At 40.6% G+C, this 23,463-nt stretch overlaps 1 protein-coding gene across 1 annotated transcript in view; it reads right to left on the reverse strand.

The window, feature by feature from the left end:
- si:ch211-186j3.6 (neural-cadherin) overlaps positions 1-23,463 on the reverse strand; it is a 185,276-nt gene that overhangs the window by 63,581 nt on the left and 98,232 nt on the right. Inside the window, 10 exon segments of the mRNA XM_061704891.1 lie at positions 359-543; positions 4,264-4,357; positions 6,276-6,606; positions 6,692-7,135; positions 8,986-9,177; positions 10,447-10,638; positions 11,271-11,735; positions 13,173-13,335; positions 14,603-14,723; positions 22,928-23,071. Of these exon segments, the coding sequence (XP_061560875.1) occupies positions 359-543; positions 4,264-4,357; positions 6,276-6,606; positions 6,692-7,135; positions 8,986-9,177; positions 10,447-10,638; positions 11,271-11,735; positions 13,173-13,335; positions 14,603-14,723; positions 22,928-23,071 (2,331 nt within the window).

Genomic DNA, 23,463 nt, shown 5'->3' on the forward strand with positions numbered 1-23,463 from the left:
TGACCTTTCAGAAAAAAACTTTCCTAAAAAAAATGAAAAAATTTGTTGTGACAAATTTAGTTTTCTGTATATTTCTAAATATAGTTTTTAGAATTGAGCATTTTAAAAAATATATTTACATTTTTAGACATGGATAAACTTTTGTTTTTAGACATTTCTATGCATTTTTATATTATACCTATTTAACATACAGTATGTGCACATTTGTTTTTATAGTTTCATATATACATTTTCTTATATTTCTTTATACATTACATATATTATACAGTATATCCTTATATGTGTTATTTTTAGAGATATTTTTTTACCATTTTTTAAAATCCTGTTGCTATATATTTTTATTTGGTGGAGGCCTTACCTGCGAGGCGGAGCGACGCTGAGTTGTGCACGGCCTCATCAGGCAGCTCTCGAACGTGCACCGTTACCGCGGAAACGGCGTCGGGCCAGACGCCGTCCGCCACGCGCACCAGGAAGTGGTAGTCGCCGGACGGAGCCTTCTCCTTGATGACCACGAAGCCCGTGCGCTTGTTCAGGATGAAGTAGCTGCCAAATAATGGAGCACATTGGAAATCGTTGAAGACAAATGTGAATATTTGCAACCATTTTGGGAAAAAAAGATGCCCCTCGATTCATGTGAGAGCCAAATTCCAAATTGCACAACAAAAAGGGCATTGGACAAGACCTCAGTTCAGTGAGCAGGAAATTGTTTTGCTTATTCTTTGGCTTTTGTACAAGACTTGTTGCAAAAATGCCTCCACCAGGGGTGAGGCTAACGCGAATCTTGCGCTTCACTTCGTTTTACACTTTCATGCCAACTGATTCAATTAGCGTTTAATTCTTTTTGCATTTTAGTGATAACAGCCGCTAACATCTTTTCACACTTGTACAAGTACATTCTAATTTATTCATTTCTTTCTTTTTAAATTTGTACGACAATTCAGGTTCAGAGAACTGTTTATCCTGATGTGGCAACCAAAAGACAAGGGGGAGTCTTTTTTTGTTTTTGCGTTTTACGATTAATAGAAGATTACACTTGCATGACAATTAAGTCACTTATTAAGCTTTCATTCTTTCTGCCATTTTGTTAGGTACAGCAGTTATGTTTTTTCAAATAAAAAAAGGGGAGGTTTTCTGTCTGTGTTTGAGCTGCGTGGCACGAATATTGTACGCAGACGTGGCGGTTCGGGCAAAGCGTGACCTTCGCCCGCCGCCCTAAACAACTCCAAAGTCCTCCAGACACTTCGGGGCGAACAAGCGCGAAGCAATTAGGGCTCGATCGTCTCGCTCCGTCACGCCCCGAGAACGTCTCTAGGGGGCGCCGCGGGTCAAAGCGGCGCTCGTCCAATTACGGGACGGACGCTCCCGCTCATAAATTAAAACGGGGGCCGCCCACGCGCTTGGCCGCGTGTTGACCGAAGAAACTGATGAGCGTGCCGTGTGTCTCTTTAAGGGAGGCGTTTAATCATTTAAAGCGCACCTTTTCGCTCGTGTGCGCGCACGCGCGTCCACTCTTTATTAAAGTCATCAACTGCAATCAGTCCACTGTGATTTGTGTGCTCAGTGAAGCACAATGCACACACACACAAACACACACTGACAGACTTTAAAGGAGAAGGGAAAGTGGGAGCAAGACACAGAAAATAATATCGTCCATCTGTTCGGCCTGCCATCCGTCGATATTTTTATTTATATATTTTTATTGTGTATTTGATCTATTTATTATTTCCGAGAGTGCACAGAAAGTGACCGACACCTCGACGGTCACGCCTTCTGTCTCTCATAGGTTGATCTTCCTTGGGCACGGTGGTTTCTCGGGGAAAATGATTTTTTTGAAGGTGGTTAACAGTTGCTTTTTTTTCACTTATGTGGGGTTTATCCTTTTCATATTTTGCTGGATTAAATCAATGACATTGTATTATTGTTGTTGTTATTATTATTGACCATTATAGTGCGCTACACAGTACTTGCTTTTCATTTGCTTTTGTTTTTATTCTTTTTTAAATTTATTTATTCTTATTTTTATTTATTTATATTGTTAAAATATATAATAATTATATAATAATATTTTTATTTTACTATAATTTATTATATAATAATATTTTTTATTTTACTATAATTTACAGTGATTTTGTTTTACATTCAGGTCAATTTTTTTGGGGATTACTTATTCATCCTTATTCATTTTTATATCAATTAATTTATTCGTTTGTGAATTTGTGTGTTTTCTGCATTGCATGTCGTACCTCGCCACATTGTTCATGTCAACATTTTTTTTACACTAATTTGGAAATTAGGGAATTTTCTCACCCATCTGTTTTATTCTAATTTTTATTTGTTTTTGTTGACTATGATAAAAAAAAATTTATTCCAAATTTAAGTGTTCACTGTATTTCTTGTCGTGCCTCACCAGATTGTTTCCCATTTACAATTGGATCGCAATTAAATACTTTCTTTGACTGATTTAATCATTGTGATTGTTAATCAATGTATGCATTTACTACGATCAACATTTTAAATCAACTTGTGTTTACCGTGCTCCTTGTCGTACTTCACTACAGTGAATGACAAAAAAAAATAGCTAAGCTCGGAACTTCTCGCGCGGCCTCGCGACGACGACAAATAAAAGTGGAGCAGCCTGGCAAAATCAAGCGGGCAACCGAGGCGGCGTTGACGAGGGCTTAACGAGGCTTTAAACTACAACCTCCTCCTCCTCCAGCCTACCTTTAGGCGGATAAAATTGAAAAAGGGATGAAAACACTCCATCGCGCGCTTTTACGATGTCTTTGATGCCCCATTTGAGTGTTGACTCCATTTCTCGCCGTGAATCAACCCCCCCCCCCCCTAAGGGAGGATGATAGACGGAGGCGGTAAGGCGAGGAGGCTAACAAACGAGTGAGGACGACATTTACTGTCGACTCGAACACGTGATGAGTTTGTTTAATTAGGAAGGAGACTTGATATCAGTGGTGGACAGTAACCGAGTATTGTACTTCACATTCACACCTCTGAGTAACCCCAAATAAAGTTCAGCTGTTCCCGTGGGCTTTTGCCAGCGTCGCAATCTTAAAGCACAAGCGCCCCGAAATGCTAACACACAATCCAAACCACCATAGACAGCCGAACGGAGATAGTATGCGGCATTTATAAGCCTTGAAACATTTCATCGTATCATGTGTCAAAAATGACTAATATTATTGCATCTTATTTTGCGACGGTCGTCTCTGTTTTATCATCAAAACTACATATATGTAGAATTATACTGCCCCCTGTTGGCCAAGTCATCCACATGAGCCACACAATGCCCATTGAATTAATGCGCAAAACGTAATTCTTTACATTCTATTATTAAATGTTTTATTAAGTTCCGCAGTGCAATTTTTCTTGTTAGAAGATAATACAAAATATTTTCTTAGTGTTTTTGGGCACGAGCGACGGCGCAGTCCCCGTTAAACCGATGCCGACAAGGTTTCAATCACCGGGGGGATGAAACGTCCGCGATGCATCTTCGAGGCCGACAGCAGGAAGTATACGGAAAAAATAAAAAATGGGAAAGAAGCCGGAAAGGATGCGGTCTGAGTCTCCCGCCTACCTTACCTGAAAACGTTTTTACAGTCGAACAAAGTAAAAAAGGGCTGCTTTGAATGTTTTTTTTGTTTGCCAGGGGCCGGGGGGGGGGGGGGGGGGTCTCCTGGGCTCCTGGGATGTAGAAGGGGGTCAGTTGACGGTATGGACACATGATGGCTCTTTGCTGTAAATTCAGCAGTGCGTGTAATCAACGTTAAAGAAATGTGAAACGTTCCCGGCGTTGGCTTAGTTGAGCTGATTGATGAACGTGCGAATAATGCAAACACGGAGGCGAGGCGTCCGCCGGCGGAGGAGTCGGCCAGATGTTGGGCGGCGGCGCACGGCGACCGCGGCCAAGAACGCTGATGAATCTGCTCCTAATGGATCGTCTGCGACTTGGCCCAAAAGATGCAGCGGCCTTATTTCGTTGTCAGCTTCGGACGTATTGATGAGCGCTTCCAGAGCTTTAACGCTTCCACGCTGGACTACTTTTACACGCTAATGTACCATTTTTAATGTTCGTGTGACTCTAATGTACCAAAATTAATAACTGACTCTAATGTACTAAAATTAATTAATTCATATCTTTTATCTTGATATATCTATATATACACAAACACACACACACACCTCTAATGTACCATATTTAATGTACGTATAAAACAATTTATACAACAGTTGTTGTGCTGAAGGACTTACACGGGTACGTGACCCTCGAAGACGTACGTCTTGTTGTCCCAGTCGTCCGGGTCGGGCGCGTACACTTTCCCCAAAACGGTGGTGGGCATGCGGCCTGAAGAAGAAAAAAAAAACAAAGAAAAACAAATCGAAACGAGAAGATTGAGAAGCACAGGTGAAGGTCACATGACAGGAAGTAGACAAACCCATCGTCATCCAGAAATATTGTCAATAACCTTCGAGGAGCCGCTCTGACCTTGACGCGTTCCATTGAAGCTTGTTCGCCTTTGCAGCCGACATGAAAAAAGTCACAGCAGACAATATTTCTGCGTCCGCGCACTTTGCGCCACCTTTCCCATCAAGGAGGCAAATGGAATGTGAGCATATCAAATTCCAAAAAGCAGAGGCAAAAGCAGATATCGGCTCGGTCGGAATAATACGAAACAAGCCGCGTAACTATTTAGTAGCTAATTTGTGTTGCGTGAGGCTCTAACACTGCCTTGAAACCCTATTTTCAAACCTTAACTCGTGCTTGAATCCCGACTTTGAAACCCTAATACTGCCTTTAAAACCTGACCCTTGGCTTTAAACCTTTATTTGAATTGCTAAACTCTGATTGAAACCCTTGAATTTTGATTGAAAGCCTTTGAATATTACCGCGAGCCAGTTTTGAAACCCGAACCCACGTTTGAAACCCTACTGTGAAACCCTAATCTTTTCAGAAGGGAGAAAAACACAATAAAATGCAGCCATTGGCTTTAATTGCCGCATGCTAACGAGAGCTTCATTGGTGGGAATAGTCCAGCGCTTCGTTAATGACATCCAAACTTTATGGACAAAAGTATCGAGATGCACCTTTCCAAATCTTCATGTCCTTGTAAAATGAAAATCTAAATTTGGGCGAATTTGACACACCACAGAGAAGAGTGTTGTTGACAAACCTGCCAAATTTAAATGAAAAAACAAAAAAAGAAACCTTCACCGAGTATATAAAATAAGGCCGTTATCTCTGCTTTTGAAAGCTGTGGGCGTGCCAATTGTTTTATTCCATTTGATATATTATTTATTACATTTCAAGTCATTTTTCTTGAGTTTGTATGACTAAAACTTTCTAAAAAATAAAATAAGATTTTTTCAGGAAATTGTCAAATGTTATTTTTACATTAATGCCAATTGTAAACAATAGTTTTTTTTTTTTATTGTCACCATTTTTTTACGATATCCTTTGGTGTTGTTGAAATGTTCAATTGTTATTAATGATTTTTCAAATAATTTAAACAATTCCTTTCAAACCTTCAAATGTTAAGTCTTTTATGAAATTATTATTTTTTTTATTTTAAAGATGATTTGAGGAAATGTTAATAGATTTCATAAAAATAAACTTTCAAGATAATGTCAAGAAACACAAAAATGTTTTCAAGATATTTTTCAAGAAATGTTCAATGTACTTAAACATTTTTAAAAACATTGAAATGATTTTTCCAAGAATATTTGAAGAATTTTAAAAAATGTTTGAAGAAATTTTCAAGAAAAATATAAATATATTTATTAATTTATATATATAAATATTTTGTAGGTATTTGTCAAAGAGTTTCAATATATTTTTCAAGATATTGTTAAGAACTTTAGGAGAATTTTCATTTTATTTCAAATATTTTTTTACATGATATTTCATGAATATGAAATACTTTTTCAAGATATTTTTTAATAAATTGTAGAACTTTCTGAGAAAATGTAAATACATGAATTATTTTAGAGACATTTTCAAGAATTTATTTTCCAAGACTATCTCAAGACTTTTTACAAGAAAAATTCCATGAAATTTAGAATAGATTTTAAGATTTTTTTCCCGAAGAATATTTCAAGAATTAAAAAAAAAAAAAAAAAAAATAAATCAAGAAATTTTGAAGACATTTTAAAGATTTTTTTTTTTTTCAAAAACCTGCACAATCTAAGGATTGTTATGCTATGCAAATGCCAAAACACAAACCGCCACTGTCAAGCGCGTTTCGTTCCAATGAAGACGATCTAACCTCTGTGCGTGTTGATGAAGATGGTCTTCTCCCCGCCAACGTGCGCGTGGTCATTGTAGTCGCCGATGGTGACGGTCAGTGTGCCAGTGACCGTATTGGCGGGACGGCCGCTGTCGCTCATCACCACGGGGATCAGGAACTCCTTCTGACGCTCGCGGTCGAACGTTCGCAGCGCCGTCAGCGTGGCCGTCCCGTTCAGGTTGTCCTTCAGGTAGAAGTCGTTGCCGTGGCGATAGTCGTCGGGGACGGCAAAACGGAACGGTGCGCCGTTCTCCGGGGAGTCGCGGTCCACCACTCGGACCAGCGTGGATGTCTGGTTCATGCTTACAACCTGACAAAATATTCACCAGACATCCATTGATTGAAACAGGATGCGCGGGATGTAGTTTGATTGGGGCCCGAGTTGGGGATCCTACCTGAGGTCCCGGAAGGTTCTCAAAGACCACCGGATCGTACGCAACTTCAAACTGCGGCCCGTTATCGTTGACATCCAGCAGGGGGAGCTCCACGGTGGCGCTACCCGACAAGGCGGGCGCGCCCTGGTCCGTGGCGACGACCACCAGGCGGTGCTGCGCCGTCCTCTCCCGGTCCAGAGGCCGGGCCACCGTCAGGACGCCCGATTGGTCCACGGCGAAGAGCCCCTCCGGGTCCGAGTCCCGGGACAGGCTGTAGACCAGCTGGCGGTTCTGGCCTGAGTCCGAGTCGCTGGCTACCAGGTGGGCCACGCTGGTCCCCGCGGGGACGTCCTCTGACAGGGGGCCCAGAGACAGGAAGTGGGGGATGAAGACCGGGGCGTGGTCGTTATAGTCGTCCACCTCCACCGCGCAGTGAAGCAGGCTGGAGAAGTCCAAGTCCTCAACCTGGAACAACAACGGGGTCACATACATAATAACAGAACACAAACATGTCACATATTCGCATTCATATTCACATACGTGTCACAAATAAGGAAATGTTCAATCATTTAAAGACATTTTCAAGGTTCACTTTCCAAGAACATTTCAACAATTTTGCAAAGAAACTTCCATGAAACTTTAAACTTTACACCTTTCAAAAGGTTTTCAAGAGATTTTCAAGTTTTATATTTCAACATTTTTTTTAAGGAAAAATAATTAGGAATTAATTTCTAGAAATTATTGAATATGTTTTCAATTATTTTTAAATACATTCTCAAGACATTTGAGAAATTAAAAAAAAGAATTAATGATTTTTAAAAAATATTTTTTCCAAGCAATGTTTACATACATTTTCAAGATATTTTTCAAGAAATTTCAAAGATATTTTTTCATAAAATTCAAGACATTTTGGAGAAATATTAGTTATTTTATGATTTTCTTTTCCCCAAAGACTATTTCTATTCTATAATATTTTAATAGTCTTATCTATAGATAGTGATCATGATAGTTTGAAAATAAAGTATAGATAATAAAGTGATAATACATTTTTTTTATAAAAACATTTATGAAATTTCAAGAAATTATTAAAACTATATTCCACATGGTTCAAAATACACTTTCAATATAGTTGAAAATAAAATTTCAAGATATTTTTTAAGACACTTTCTATACATTTTAATGATTTTTTTTCAAGAACATTTCAAGAATTGGAAAGTACATTTCAAGATATTCAAGAAAATACAAAATACATACTCGAGAAATTTGGGGAATTCAAAATAAAGTTTAAGGATTTTTTTCAAGCATTTTTGGTTTAAAAAAAAATTGTTATAAACTTTAAATCCATTGTCAATATTGCTTTCAAGAAATTTTCAAGATATTATTTGAGAAATTTTTGAGATTTTTAAAATTCATTCTCATGATTTTTTTCCCCAAGAATATTTCATAACATTTTTAAAAGAGACTTTGAAGAAAATTTCAAGATTATTTTACAGATATTAAGAACCACCAAGAAATTAGAAAATAAAAAACAATGATTTAAAAAAAAAAAAGATTTCAAGATTTAAAAAAAAAAAGAAACTTTCAATAAATTTTCAAGACATTTCAAATAAATGTTCAAGATATTTTTTAAAATAGATTAAGAAAAACCTAACCCTGGCCTAAATACAAACAAAACCTGGTTTGAGCCGGCAACCATCCAACTCTGAAGCTGTAACCATGACTCGGAACCTTAACTCTGAACCTGGTTTCAGACTTTTAATTTGAAACCCTAACCCTTGCTTGAAACAATAACTTGAAACCCTAACCTCGACTTATATAGAAACACTAATGTGAAACCTTAACCCTTGTTTGGAATCTACATTAAATGACTAACCTGAATTTCTGCAACTTTACACTTCATGACCTCCATTACGTAAATTCTCGTAACTTGACTAGCTTAGCGCCACATCTGCAAAACTCAAGGGCATTACTTCACTTCTCATATACCCTGCAGTTTCAGAGACGGCAAAAAATAGTAAACAGTCAAGTCCTCAGGTGACCCTTAAAGGTTTCCCGGTGTGTCTAAGATTGACTCTCGATATTCACAAAGCCTTCTTGAAAGCCTTCTGCGCAGAGTTATGCATACCTGTTTAAAAATATGTGTGACTGAGGGTGTGTGTGCACCCTCAGTCACATATATACAGTATGCATGTATATGATATATGCTCACTTTTAGTCATATATGTTTAAATGTTGAAATGAGACGTGAGTGCACCTTCAGTCAGGTTCTGCTTAAAATGGATGCACGTTGCGTTAATCGGGTCTGCGCGTTGTACCTTGACGGTGAGGTTGAATCGCTGCTCGCTGTGTTTCTCGTAGTCGAGTCGTTTCTTGAGTCGGAGGCTTCCTCGCTGCTCCAGTTTGTTGCTGACCACGTAGAACTTTTGCTCCTGGTCTCCGGCCACCACGCTGAAGGTCAGCTGGCCGTTTTCGCCCGTGTCGCGATCCTCTGCCCTCAGCTCCAGGATCTCGGGGGAACACACGCATTACCAGTATATTACTTACTCAGGTCATCAAACCCTCACCCACATTTAAAACAATAATACAAGTTTGAAACCTTTGTTGTGAAAACCTAATACTTATTTAAAACCACACACCAGGCTTGAAGTCCTCATTTGAAACTTTAACCCTTTGTGTAAAACCATAAACTGTGCTTAAAACCCTAATTTGATACCTTTAGTGGTAGTCACTCACTGCTCCAGAGTGAATTAAAAATGGTTTTCGCTCTTTTTTTTTAGTTTGAGGAGCACTCACTATAGAATTTAATACAATAGTTGTATTCCGTATTCTTATTTCCTTCACGTTCCGAGCTATACACTGCAACTATTCCGGATGGGAGGTTTGAATTTATGAGCGTGTGCAGTTTGGTGCCCATGTTCAGCTGCCTTCAACTTTTTTCGTTTTATTTTTTTATTTTATTTTTTCCTGCCGCAGAGCCGAGAACTCAAAGCAAACGCTTAAAGGGAATATAAAAGCTGCAATGTTTCTCTGGCTCTTGAGCCAGGAAAAGGAAAAATTATTCCTGACAAAAAATATCCTCCACAGTTTTGCGCTTTAATTTTTAATGGTGGGAAACGTCAAATAAAGTTTGACTTTGTTGAGTTTTTGTTTGAATGCTTACATACCAAAATAAAAAGCACACCCACGGGTGAGGAGAAGACGGCAATTGAATACAAAAAAAGTAGCTGACATATTTTTCAGGATATTTAAAATTAAACGACTACTACTACTAACTTTTGTCAATTTAATTAATTTGTAAAATGAACAACACATTTGGTAATTAATTTTTAACATAAAAAGAAAAATCCTATATTTTATGAAAGAACGAATCAGGAACCAACAATTGAAATCGAAAGTTGAAATTGAAAGTTGAAAAAAATGCTAACATGCTAATACATAGCAATTTGAGTACAAACATCACAAAGGGGAATGCCACATACTGTGCATTAACTTCAGTACAAACATCGCAAAGACTGCCCCGAATGGATATGCTAACATGCTAACAGTTGGAATGCTAATGTATAGAAATTGACGTACAGACAGATAAGTCCATACATGCAAAGGCAGACTTAAAAGACTTAATAGATTTGACATTGTGCCCTGAAGTTGGGTACTATTTTAAAATGTTAGTGAGAGACTGGATAAATATGCTAGCATGCTAGCAATTGCCACGGCAAATTTTAATTGAATCAACTCATTGGTCAAGAAGAAGAAGTCTCCCTCCCCCGCTAGCTTACCTCAGCGTTGGGCTCTGCGTTTTCCGAGATCCTGGCCAGGCAGACGTGTTCGAGGAATCTGGGCGCGTGGTCGTTGACGTCCGTGATCTGAACGGTTGCCGTGGCCGTTCCCACCATGCCTCCGCCGTCCCTGGCCTCCACCACCAGCATGTAGGACTCCACCTTCTCCCGGTCCAGGCCGCCCATGGCCACCTACACCCGTGATTGATAATCACTACTGCGCTTTCTGCAAACTATTTTCATTGCTTTGGAAGATGCAAGTGATCGGTCAGGACCAGTAAAGCCTGCTCTGCTATCCTAAACACTGTTAGAAACTTTATTTACAAGCTAAATTCTATTTGCTCCATGCATTTGTATTAATTTATTCCCAACTGTCTATGCATTTCATTTGGTTTTGTTTGTCTTGACTGCACTGCTTCCAGCGTGCTGCATATGAATATTAAATATATATTTTTTTTTGCTCAATCTCATTTTCGCCTATGCTGGATGCGTTGCCATGTCAAAGCCTCACAACGGGTAGCGCTGGCCCGTGTATCTTCAACTATATTAGCAATGGGGCTGTTTCTGTCACCAATTAGATTTCAAACTCGCCTCACTCATTTGGCCGAACAATTACGTCGGAATTTTTCCGTCGTCTGATCGACTAGTCAGAGCAAAACCTGTTACAGCCATCTTCAGCTGCAAAACACATCTGTTGCAATCTGCACATGTATTAATTAATAATGTATTGCATTTAAATGTATGCAACATTTGTTGACTTTTGTGTCAATGTATGCTTCTTGTGTCGTTAGCTGATGAAAGAATAAAAACAAAAGCAAACAAACCGCGATGGTTCCTGTGGCGTGGTTGATGGCGAACATCTCGGAGAGTGCGGGGACGCCCCCCGCCTCGTCCGAGCCGCCCACGATCCTGTAGGACAGGACCGCGTTCTGGCCCACGGCCGCGTCGTCCAGGTCGGTGGCCGTCATCTCCATCACCGACGTGCCGGCCGGTGAGTTCTCGGCCACGTCGCCGTGGCAACTGGGCGCGCAGGTGAAGACGGGCGCGTTGTCGTTGATGTCCCACACGTTGATGATGACGTCGGTGAAGCCCGTCAGGCCCTCGCCGCCCTCGTCCGTGGCCAGCACCACGAAACGCCACACGGCGCGCTCCTCGCGGTTCAGTGTCCTCTGGGCGTAGATCTTACCCGTCACCTCGTCGATGATGAACTCGCTCTCGGCGCCCTGGCCGTGAAGGGAGTAGCGGAGAGCCTCCTGGTCCGCATCCTTGTCCGGGTCGGACGCTGTCACCTGCGACATTGGCGAAGGAGAAGACTCCTCGTTATTAATTCCTCAACATTTCTTCATCGGACAATGAGTGGGAGTGACAGCGCGACGACGACCAGCGAAGAAAATATATTTAATGTCATCAACATCCTCTCGGGTAGATTACGTGCAGCGGCAGAAATAAGTATTTAACGCGTCACCATTTTTCTCATTGAATATATTTCCAAAGGTGCTCTTGCCATGAAACTTTCACCAGATATTGGGAGCAACCCAAGTAATCCATACATAAAAAGAAAGTAGAACAAATAGGATCAGAAATTAACTCATGTGTAATAATGTGAAATGACACAGCGAAAAAGTATCGAACACGCCAACTGGCATTTCTTTAATACTTTGTAAAAAGCCTTTGTTTGCAATGACAGCTTCAAGACACCTCCATTATGGAGAAACTCGTGGTATGCATTGCTCTGGTGTGATTTTGGCCCATTCCTCCACACAAGCAGTCTTCAAATCTTGAAGGTTCTGTGGGCTTCTTTTATTGGTGTGCAAACAGTTCAATTTGGCTCTCATCCGACCAGACGAGAGTCTCCCAGTGTTTGACTGGCTTGTTCAGCGAACTTTAAACGAGCTGCTAATTCCAGGTCTTTTTGAAGCTCTCCACAGGTGGTCCTTGGCTCTCGGACAACTCTTCTGATTATTCTTTGCACTCCTCTGTCAGAAATCAAATTTATGGCAGTTTGATTGGCTTCCCACTTACGTATTATGGCCCCAACTGTGCTCACTGGAACATTCAGAAGCTTAGAAATGCGCTTGTAACCAATGCCATCGTTATGTTTTGCAACAATTAGTTTGCGATGATCTTGAGACAGCTCTCTGCTCTTACCCATCTCGATGTGTCTTGACTCACACCTTGGCAATGAGACCTTTTTGTAGGCCATCAATTAGGACTCAACCATCTTAAATGCATTTGCACTGACAAGAGGCTGGATTGCTGTTTGATTATTGGTCGATTTTAGGTGTTGTCTTGGCGTTCCATGCCTTTTTTGCACCTCCCTTTCTTCATGTGTTCAATACTTTTTCCCTGTGTCATTTCACATTTTTTGACGTTTAAATTAATTGCTTTTAATTCATTACATTACATTGTACTCATCATTATTTTTATTTCATTTAATCAAATTTAATTTAGAATCATTGCAGTTATCTTAATCTTATTTAATTGCATTTTGTCATTTAGTTTATTTGAATTCCATTTTGTTATTATTCATTTTGTGTTCCAATCCAACTTTACTTATATCACAGTGGACTAATGTGCTTAAATTCGGAAAAAAATAAAAACACAGAATGGAACGATTCATATAAATAGATAAAAAGAGTTTTTGCAAATGGGAATATCTTCAAAACAGAACTTTATTACAAACTTTCTTACCTTTGTAAACGACAGATTTCGGTCAGAGCGCGTACCTGTAAGACAAAGACGGGCGAACCGTCCAGTTCCTCTGTCACGCTGCCGTAGTATTCGTTGACGGTGAACACGGGCGCTTCGTCGTTCTTGTTGACCACGTTCACTGACACCGTGGTGTAGTCCTCCCACTTGCCGTCGGAAGCCAGAACGTGCAGCTTGTACCTGGGATGAGCAGATCCCGACTTTAGCGGGCATCAACAACCTCGGTGACAATCGACAGAGGTGCCAATCACCTCCTGCATACTGAAGTCAAAAGAAAGTCTCAAGTCTTAAACTTCAATCTTTGCCGACTGTGGGCCTGTGAAGCCCTTTGAGACTATTTTGTGAGAAGGGGTTATACATAAAAAAAAAAAAAAGATTCTAAAAGTAACTAAAAGTACCTGTGGACACAATACTACTTACGGACAATCGCTAAGCACCTTAGCATAGCATGCTAACTTAGCATATAACGGATACAGTTGCTACGACGCTGACTTAACTTTGCCAAGTTTAACAATTGTAAACTGGAAATAGTAACGCGTAAGATGACTCATTACTGAAAAAAAGTGGGCATATGAGAATAATGAGTTAACAACGTGCTACTGGCATCACTCGTCCCAAGTTACTGTGGCAAAAAACAAGTCGAGTCCAGACTAAATTTCAAGCAAGTCGAGTCAATCCATTGCTTGCGTTGAGCAAGTCAAACGTCAAGTGACACAATCTTGCTCAATCACAAAATATATTCATATTTTAGCCACTTTACACTCAGTATCGGCCTGTACTTGTATTAGTAATGCTCGACTAATATATTCACAATCACATAATTTTTGAATGGTCCCAAACCAGTCTATGTATTGTCTTCTCAATTCAATACATAACCAACAAAAACTTGCTTAACTGTGTTAAGTTAATGTAGCCTATCTGTCTTAGCTGTCTTTGTTGGTCTGATAGTGACAAATGAAGTTAGATATCGTTGTTGTTCTGTTTCTTTTGTGTTGACCTTTTTGCATTGTGCTTTGATCGGATTTAGTTTTGTCCTAATGTTTCCTATGCATGCTGTTTTTTGAATAAATACCATTTTTTTTATATTCCCTTGAACTACTGTTTTTCATTGCCTGCTTCCCTGCGGTTGGGTCAACCGGCCCTCTTGCAGATTTCATCAAAAACATAATCCATGAAGCCAAATTCAGTATTCGTTGGATCTCCTTCAATGATGCTTGCGTTATGAGTTGGCCTCTGCATTCCGCATCATAGTTCACTGGTGCGTTACAACTTAAAAAAATACACCAAACTAAGTTGAAAATGTGTGGGCAGCGGTGGCAATGAGGTTCAGATCTGCCACTAAGGGGACCAAGGTTTAAGTCACCAACCATCAGATAAATGTGGGCAAAGAAAAGGACTGTAGACCCCGATCTCTCTGGTAATTGACTGACGAATTTTGTTTGTCTACCTTTTGTTCTGCTCGTAGTCCAAAGGTTGAGCGACGAAGATGGTCCCCACTTCCGGTTCCACGTCAAACACGCCTCCCGTGTTTCCAGACGTGATCTGGTAGCGCAGTTTGGCATTCCCGCCTGCGAGATAGCACAGAAACGTCACCCAAATGGCCGTCACTCACTGAGACGTGCTCATCGATTTCCTGGGAGGAAACATCCCCGAGGGAAGCGCTAGTCTCCGAAGTCGTGGTCCGCTTGCGGTCGGTCAGTGTTAATGGAGAGCATTTGTGCACGTTAGCGTGAGGAAGTGCAATCAGATGGCTGTCTCGACACGCCAGACAAAATGGTGATTCCTCGGGCCGGGTGCGTGAAGAGCGGCTCGTGATGAGAAATCCGTGAAAGGTTTATCTTTCTGCCTCATTGTGCAAAACCCTCCAGGAACAACAAGTGGACATTTTTAACAGAACTGCCATGTTTAAAAGTTTTTTTTAAAAATGTAAAATGATGTTTCAGTGTAATATGAAAGCAGGGGAATGCTCCTAATCTCGCACGGTTCAGAATTTGACCAACACTTGATGGCAGTTTAAACTCCATCGTGTGTGACGTCAGCATGAGAGTCTTTCTTCAACCAAAATGGCTGTTGTCTTTTTGGGGATGGCATCATAAGACCTTTTTATGGGTCTGGTTATGATCGAAAGGCCTACCAAATTTCATCTTGATAAATAGAACTGGATTCAGGAGCTGAATTTTCAAAAGAAATATGGGGGAGCCAATTTCACTGGAAAAGTTATTTAAGCATGGCAAAACCCTAAAATTGTAATTTATTTGGCCAAAAATTAGTCATAACAGTGTCGTCGTACCATTTGACAGCTCAGTTCAGTTAGCATCAAATAATTAAAATGTTTGGCTTTTCGTCTGCTTTTTCCCACACAGCAGCACCCAACTGAGCATTCGAATATTTTTGCTGATATTAAAGTTTTGGATTTTATGGCGAGTCATCAAACTTCGCCACCATGCACTGCCCACAATCAATCATGAACACAATTAATTCTCACAATTTTGTATTGACCATCTGTGTAGTATACGTGGTTCATATCTTTTGCCAATCTGATAAAATCTCAAAGACAAATCCATCTTTGAAGGACCTGGAAATGGCCAACAAGAACTGAAAATGGCCGTTTCAAACTAAAATGGTGGACTTCCTGTGTTTTTTCGGGTATGGCTTCTTGAGGCTTTTTTTGTAGCGCTACTCATGAAAGACATGCCTACCAAATTACACGATGCTAAATTAAACTGGCTTTAGGGGCTGAATTTTCCCAAAACCACTAAATACTGAGACAATTTCAGGTGGATAATATGTTTTCTTAGTTTTTTTATACAGCCCTATGGGGGGCACAATCCAGTGCAAACTGTCGGCCGGTCCCAAGCCCGGATAAATGCAGAGGGTTGCGTCACGAAGAGCATCCGGCTTAAAACTTTGCCAAACAAATATGAGCGTTCATCCAAAGAATTCCATACCGGATCGGTCGTGGCCCGGGTTAACAACGTCCGCCACCGGCGCCGTCAACCTGCACGGCACCGGTGGAAATTCAGCAACTCTGGGTCGAAGATGAAGAAGAGGTGGAAAGCGGGTTCTTCGGCAGAAAGAGAAGAGGAAAGCATGCAGCCTAGAACTGAATGTGGGGACTTTGAATGTTGGGACTGTGACAGAAAAATCTCCGGAGTTGGTTTACATGATGATTAGGAAATAGGGGTGAAGAAGAAGTGATGGGTAAGTACGGCATCCAGGAAAGGAACTCGGAGTGACAGATGGTGGTAGACTTTGGAAAAAGGATGCAAATGGCTGTAGTGAACACTTTTTTCCAGAAGAGCCAGGAACATAGGGTGACCTACAAGAGTGGAGGTAGAAGCACGCAGGTGGATTACATCTTGTGCAGACGATGTAATCTGAAGGAGGTTACCGACTGTACGGTAGTGGTAGGGGAGAGTGTGGCTTGACAGCATAGGATGGTGGTGTGTAAGATAACTCTGGTGGTGGGGAGGAAGACTAGGAAGACAAAGGCAGAGCAGAGAACCATGTGGTGGAAGCTGAGACAGGACGAGTGTTGTGTGTCTTTTCGGGAAGAGGTGAGACAGGAGGAGCTTCCAGAAGACTGGACGACTACAGCCAAGGTGATCAGAGTGACAGGCAGGAGAGTACACAGAAGTATATCATCTGGCAGGAAGGGAGAGAATGAGACTTGGTGGCGGAACCTCACAGTACAGGAAATCATACAAGGAAAAAGGTTAGCTAAGAAGAAGTGGGACACCGAAAGGGCCGAGCAGAGGCGAAAGGAATACATTGAGATGCGACATAGGGCAAAGGTTGAGGTGGCAAAGGCCAAACAAGAGGCATATGATGGCATGTATGCCAGGTTGGACACTAAAGAAGGAGAAAAACATTTCTACAGGTTGGCCAGACAGTGGGATAGAGATGGGAAGGATGTGCAGCAGGTTAGGGTGATTAAGGATAGAGATCGAAATATGTTGACTGGTGCCAGCAGTGTGCTAGCTAGATGGAAAGAATACTTTGAGGACTTGATGAATGAGGAAAATTAGAGAAAAGGAAGAGTAGAAGACGTGCTGTGGTGGACCAGGAAGTGGCAATGATTAGCAATTCTCAGGAAGCCTTTTCAGTTCAATTTTATTTCACAATCACCATCGAAAATCATAAGATGCAAAAGAAAATCCTTCACCGATCATTTTATGCTGAACATTTGACACAAACTCTCATTTTGCAGCTTGTGGCCACATAATAGCATTTTGAAGTATTTTCAATGTGTTTTCATTCAGTCAGGCAGGAAAGTTTGCTCTGCATACATAAGACGAATGATTTCACCTCGATTGTATAAAAAGGTCAAATACGCTGAATGTGAAGCGTCTGCAGCGGTTTCACAAGGTCTGATGGACGCGTTCGGGCGCCAGTGTCCCATCAGTTTTTCGAGCCCACAAAAGTGCATTGTGATGACATATAATTGCATTGTGGAGATTCACTTGCAGCCATTAAAACAATTCCATTCCTTTTTAACACGTCCGAGCACATTTTTCCGAGCTGCCCTTGAACAAACAATGAGTGTTCGCTCACACACAGAGCAGATAAGACAGAAATACGCTGAAAAAATGATAAATAAACCAGTCTGTAAGAGGCAAAAATCCTTCCACAGATCCCCCCCGCCCCCCAAAAAAACAAACAAAGTAAGTTGAGTAAAACTCTTAAACGTCAATTTATGACAATTAGTAATTAGTTTTTTTTTTTTTTTTTTTTTTTAATAAATATAAATTATGAAGCTGTGATTGAGTGCAATATTTCCATGTTCACATACACTTATATTGGCGATGAAAAAACTACTATATTGTATCGTATATTTGGAAATGATGAATTGGTGGGCTTCGAAGGATTTAGAAATTTCAAATTTGCCGCTGGCAGTCTTTAATTATCTGTGTACTTGCGTTCCACTGTCATCGGGTGTACCTCAACCAGACTTTGACAGTTTTGTTCCCCCCCGCCCCCACTTGTGAAATGATGGCTACATCCCTGTGCGCATGGCTTCCGATTGTGTCCTCCTGTCACGCAATTATGATTAGCGTCATTATCATTCCCATACGCGACTACGGAGCCGGGATTCCTGCACACGTAATTGGCCTTCCTGGGTTTAACGAAGCGGAAAACGTTGTCTTAATTGCGAATGGCGCAGATTGGCGACACAGCGGTTGGCGGTGTCACTTCACGTCTACCGATGCGTGAATCATCAACACCTTTCGTTTTCACCCAAAATATATTATGCGTGTTAATAGAAAAGGCACACAGGCACGGGGAGAACATGCAAACTCCACACAGGCGGGGCCGGGATTTGAACCCCGGTCCCAGAACTGCGAGGCAGATGTGCTAACCAGTCGCCTACCGTGCCGACACTGGAAACAGTGCCGACACTTTTGAATTTGGATTTGCTAGAAAGTGTTTACACTCATCAACTGCATGCAATTAGCCGCAATTAGCATGCAATGTCAGCAGCTTTAAGTGCTGCATCCCGCTGTTCTCGGGGGTGGGGGAGGGCACGACCCCCCATTTCGTAGCGGCTGTCTGTTGGCTTTCTAAACGAGACGTCGGGGGAAACGCACAATCGCAAACCACTCTTGACTCCTGTTGACGTGTTCCCTCCGCCCCCTCCTCCTTTCTCTAATTGTCTGCACGGCTTGAATAGTCGTAAATAAGTGCGAGGACCTCAAGGACGGCGGCCGCGCAGGGACGCTGTGGTCCAAACAAACAAAATCAAATAAATGATGTTTTTTTTTTTTTTTTTTTTTCTCCTCGTCTCCCAGGTGGACTCGTTTCAAAAGACTTTTTTCATTTCCCCCGACGAGACACTTTACGACAAACACACACAAACACATGCAATTTATGGCAGCCATGTGAGATAGATAATAAAGAGGGAGCGTTTGATATACTGTGTACACAAAACCTATGCCCAATAGTAAGTAAATGACACGTTCATAAATTTAAACTTCTCGTGTCGTCCTTCACTTTGCTGACTTTCTCACAGTGATGTGAACGGTCACAGTCTGTAATTGACTGAAACTTTTAAATGTGTATGAGATTAAATTTAAATTCACTTTTTTCTCATCATGTAAGCATGTGTGCGTATCTACCCAAACATTTCAAAACACTACTACTCGCTGACTACCTAACAAGAACACAGCATTTCTACAACACTTCACAACTACAAAGCTGCTGGGCATGCTGGGAATTCCTCCGACACTACAGTACATTTTTGAGCTGTCATTGCAATCCCCCGATACAGTAAAACCGCAATATCTTTGCTCGGGGATATCATACCGTCAACATCAATGTCTTACTCCAACACTTCTTCCACCCAACTGATAACCCGACCCATAATTAATATAATATCCTTTACCCCCTAACCTTTAACCCCCCCTTGGTTTCAAACAAACTGTGACATGAAGCCTACCCGGCTTACCTAATGTAATGTATTCATGCAAGCTGTACTGTACTTACAGAATGCTGTATAGTAGATCGAGTTTGTCCGCAGGTGTTTTGGACTGACTCTGGCTAGCACGGAGGCTATAACGAGACCTTTTTGAGTGCAAGTATTGACTGGATGTGGCATTTAACGAGACTCCACTTGTTTACGGAGAGAATTCATTCCAGCTTTCTGCCAACCAACCAACAAACAAACAAAAAAAAAGAAAAGAAAAAGAGTCACGGGAGGAGTAGTAGTAAGAAGCTTACGGGTTTCTGCCTGACTCTGTGAAATGTTATTGATTTTACTGATAATGACGTCCCAGGCGGTGGCTAGCGTTTTTAGTGCAATACAGATGTTCGATTTCTGCACAGCAGCCTCGCTCGCGCTGCAAGTTGTCACATTTGCATACTAAATACGCTAAAAACCACATAGGCAACCGATCTTGACATTTTGGATTTTTGGATTATTATTTATTTATTTATTTTTTTTCCCCCGTCATGATTAACTTTGGCTTTTTTGCGTTGCAAAAGGCATTTGCTGGTGGCAGGTGCCCAACGATACACTTAGGGTAGTCTTCATTACAGTAATGATGATAATCACGACAATTACCATCAAGGTGACTCATTTTCCGGAAGGAGGAGCAAGCAGGGCGCTGTTTGAGTCCCCCGTTTAAGAGCTCCACTTGACCACCAGCCTAATTTAATACTGACGAGGTACTTGAAAAATGACAACTTTAATCTCAAAACACAATGCATGTTTTCCTGAATAAAATGATAACTTATTCTCATTTAATATTGCACTTTTTAATGGGAAAAAGCAAGCCGCTCCGTAGATGCGCACAGCTAGGACGAAGGGGAACGTTAACTGTTTATTAGATTCGCTAGCCTGCGAGCTAAGTGCTGGAGCTAAAAAGCTCGCTCGACCCGCGACGACGTCGCTACGACGTCGGCGCTCGGAGTTGTGTGCGCGCGTGTCGTCCCACATTGCGCACACACACAAACACACAAAGCCAAAGAGAAACAGTGATATTAAAATGTATAATCTGATTTAATTACAGTGACAAAGCCCAAATACTTTCGAGTACATCCATGGTGTTTTTTTTTTGTTTTTTTAACTCGTTCAAATTTGGCAAGCTTTAAGAAATTTATTTTTGGGCCTCTTCAGACTCTATAACTCTGTGCCAAATGTTGAATATTCATGTCAGTGCAATTATTGCAAACAGAGCCAGAGTCTGCTTTATTAATGTTTTTCATTTATCTAAGATATTTTATACGTTACAATGCCAAATGCTTCACGTTCTTAAGAATTGAAAGTTAATTGTGCTTAAATAGAATGTAATTGAATAATAAATGCTCTATAATAATATATCATATATCAGTGTCATCAAAAAAAAAAAAACATCACAGATACAATAGTTTATCGTGATAGTTGTTGGCAAAATACATCGTCCTAAAATAATTTGCTATTGTCGCAGGCTGAGAGCAACGAATAACACCAAAATATTGCACAAATGTACAAATACAAATTTGCAATATAGCGGGACCGCGACGCAACAACCGTCATATAGCGGCGGATTTACTGTATCTCTACTCCGTGATGATAAATGGCAGAGACTCGTTTTGGCAGGGCCGGGACTCATTGTTTCTATGACATGTGCATCCCCGGACTCACGTCGTCTCGAGTGGAAAATGATCTCTGCAAAAGGTTCAGATGAATACCGGTCTATATCAAGGTTGAGTTCAAATTGTGACCTATAGGGGGCAGTCCTTTGGTGCACTTTTCCTTATTCATCTGTGTAACACTGGGCCAACATCGCAGAAAGCGACGTTCGGAGATTGACAGAAGACTTGGAAAGTAACTCGATTTAGATTTGGTGCCAGTGCATCAGCATGTTAGTATAAATACATTTGATTTGTTTTTTGTCATGAAATATTGATAGATTTGATCTGTTTGGACTTAGACCACTATTGCTCCAAACTGTTTTGTTTCCAACACCTTTTCTTTCCGCCAACCTAGAGGCTACAGACTGGGATCCAACCCATGAAATTGAAGATAATGAGAGTCCAAAATCATTATATTTGGCAAAATACCTAAATCTGAGGGAGACCAAAATTTCCGTCAAGACAAATATTCGGAAGATTCATTGCAATACAAATCACCGAGATATAAATCTGCCATATTTTATTGCAACTGTAAAACTTTTAATCACCCTCCTGCAAAAAAGATAAAAATGGAGTTAGCCCATTCTAGTGGTCAGCTTGGTTTGGCCACCCACTTTTAACAGTGACGAAAATGTCCAAAAAGTCGAACTGGTGCTAAAGTGGATTTACGAGGTTGTCAGCGTACAGCGACACGATGCTAATGGCGCAAATTAACATTTGGACAACTCCGCCGGGCCGGAGAAAAGCGCTGCGAGCACACGTGGGCGGCCAGAGTTGTAAAAAGGGACAATATTATACAGTCCATCTTTTCATAATTCCGAGGATGTCGGATGAGGAGTGGCGCAGTTCGACCCTCACAGCTGATAATATCGCCGAGTCGGCCCGCCGAGTTTAAATCTCGGGGACTTAACGAGGACACGTAATTAGCGCTTTATTATAGGCAGGTGGATTGAAAAGGTCAGCGGCTTGTTGGGTTTCTAATATCGCGCGCGATATCGAGCTGTTTGGCCCCGGACGATTTCATGCTCGGCTCAGGCTCGAAGTACCGATCTTCTGAAGGAAATACGACGTATCTAACGTACTACAATATACACTGTTTACACTAACTGGAATGTTTATGTACCGCTACTGTCACCATGCATAACGCACCTCGTCTTAGTTCATATTTATATAAATTGAAAGTACCATATTTATAATAATAATAATAATAATAATAATCTATGAGGTACTATATTTGCATTAAATTTAATGTACCGAAAATGCACCGTATTGAATGGTGCATGTACCTGTAATGTATACTTACATCAATTATTAACCCGTATATAAATATGTATTTATTGAACTCTAATGTACCAGATTCACTTCATATTTAATATACCTGTATATTTTACATACCTGTAATGTACCATGTTTACATTTGATTTTTATGTATTTCTAAATGGATCTAAAATGTACCACATTCACTTCAAATATAGTGTACAGTACCTGTAATTTACGTATACATCATATTTAATGCAACTTTCAAGTACTACATATAATGTTCATTTCACGTTTATGTACCTCTTAATGTATCTCATTTACATCAAATGAAATGTAACTAATGTACCATAGTGACTTCATATTTAATGCACGTGTAATGTCCCGGGCGCGCCGTCCTCACCTTCGTCGCCGTCGTTGGCACTGACGGTGAGGACAGCAAAGCCCACGTCGGCGTCCTCGTCTGCGTCCACGTCGTACGTGATCTGGGCGAACGCCGGCTTGTTGTCGTTGACGTCGCTGATGAACACGCGGACGTACGCCGTGTCTGACAACAGCAAACGCACAACAACAACAACGACGAAGACAACGTTTAGTCTTGGACAATTAGTAATGTATTCTTCAAAACAAATAGTCTTAAATTGTGATGATAATTTCATGCCATATTGTGGGAAAACACAACATTTGTCAGGAACTTTTTTTTCTCTGAAAACACAACTTTATTCTCATAGGATGAAAACTTTTTTTTCCATTTCAAAAATATCCCTTTCTTCAAAAATTTTTCTTTAAATCTTTGTTCTTAATTATCAACAATAATGACACCCTTTTTCTTGAATAAAATAAAATAAAATACAACTTTAGTCTTGAAAAGAAGCCTTTTTTTTTCTTTAAAAAGTAAAATTTTATTCTTGTAAGATTACTACAATTTTCTTTGAAAAA

Source organism: Phycodurus eques, chromosome 2, assembly GCF_024500275.1.
Source record: "Phycodurus eques isolate BA_2022a chromosome 2, UOR_Pequ_1.1, whole genome shotgun sequence".
Lineage (NCBI taxonomy): Eukaryota > Metazoa > Chordata > Actinopteri > Syngnathiformes > Syngnathidae > Phycodurus > Phycodurus eques.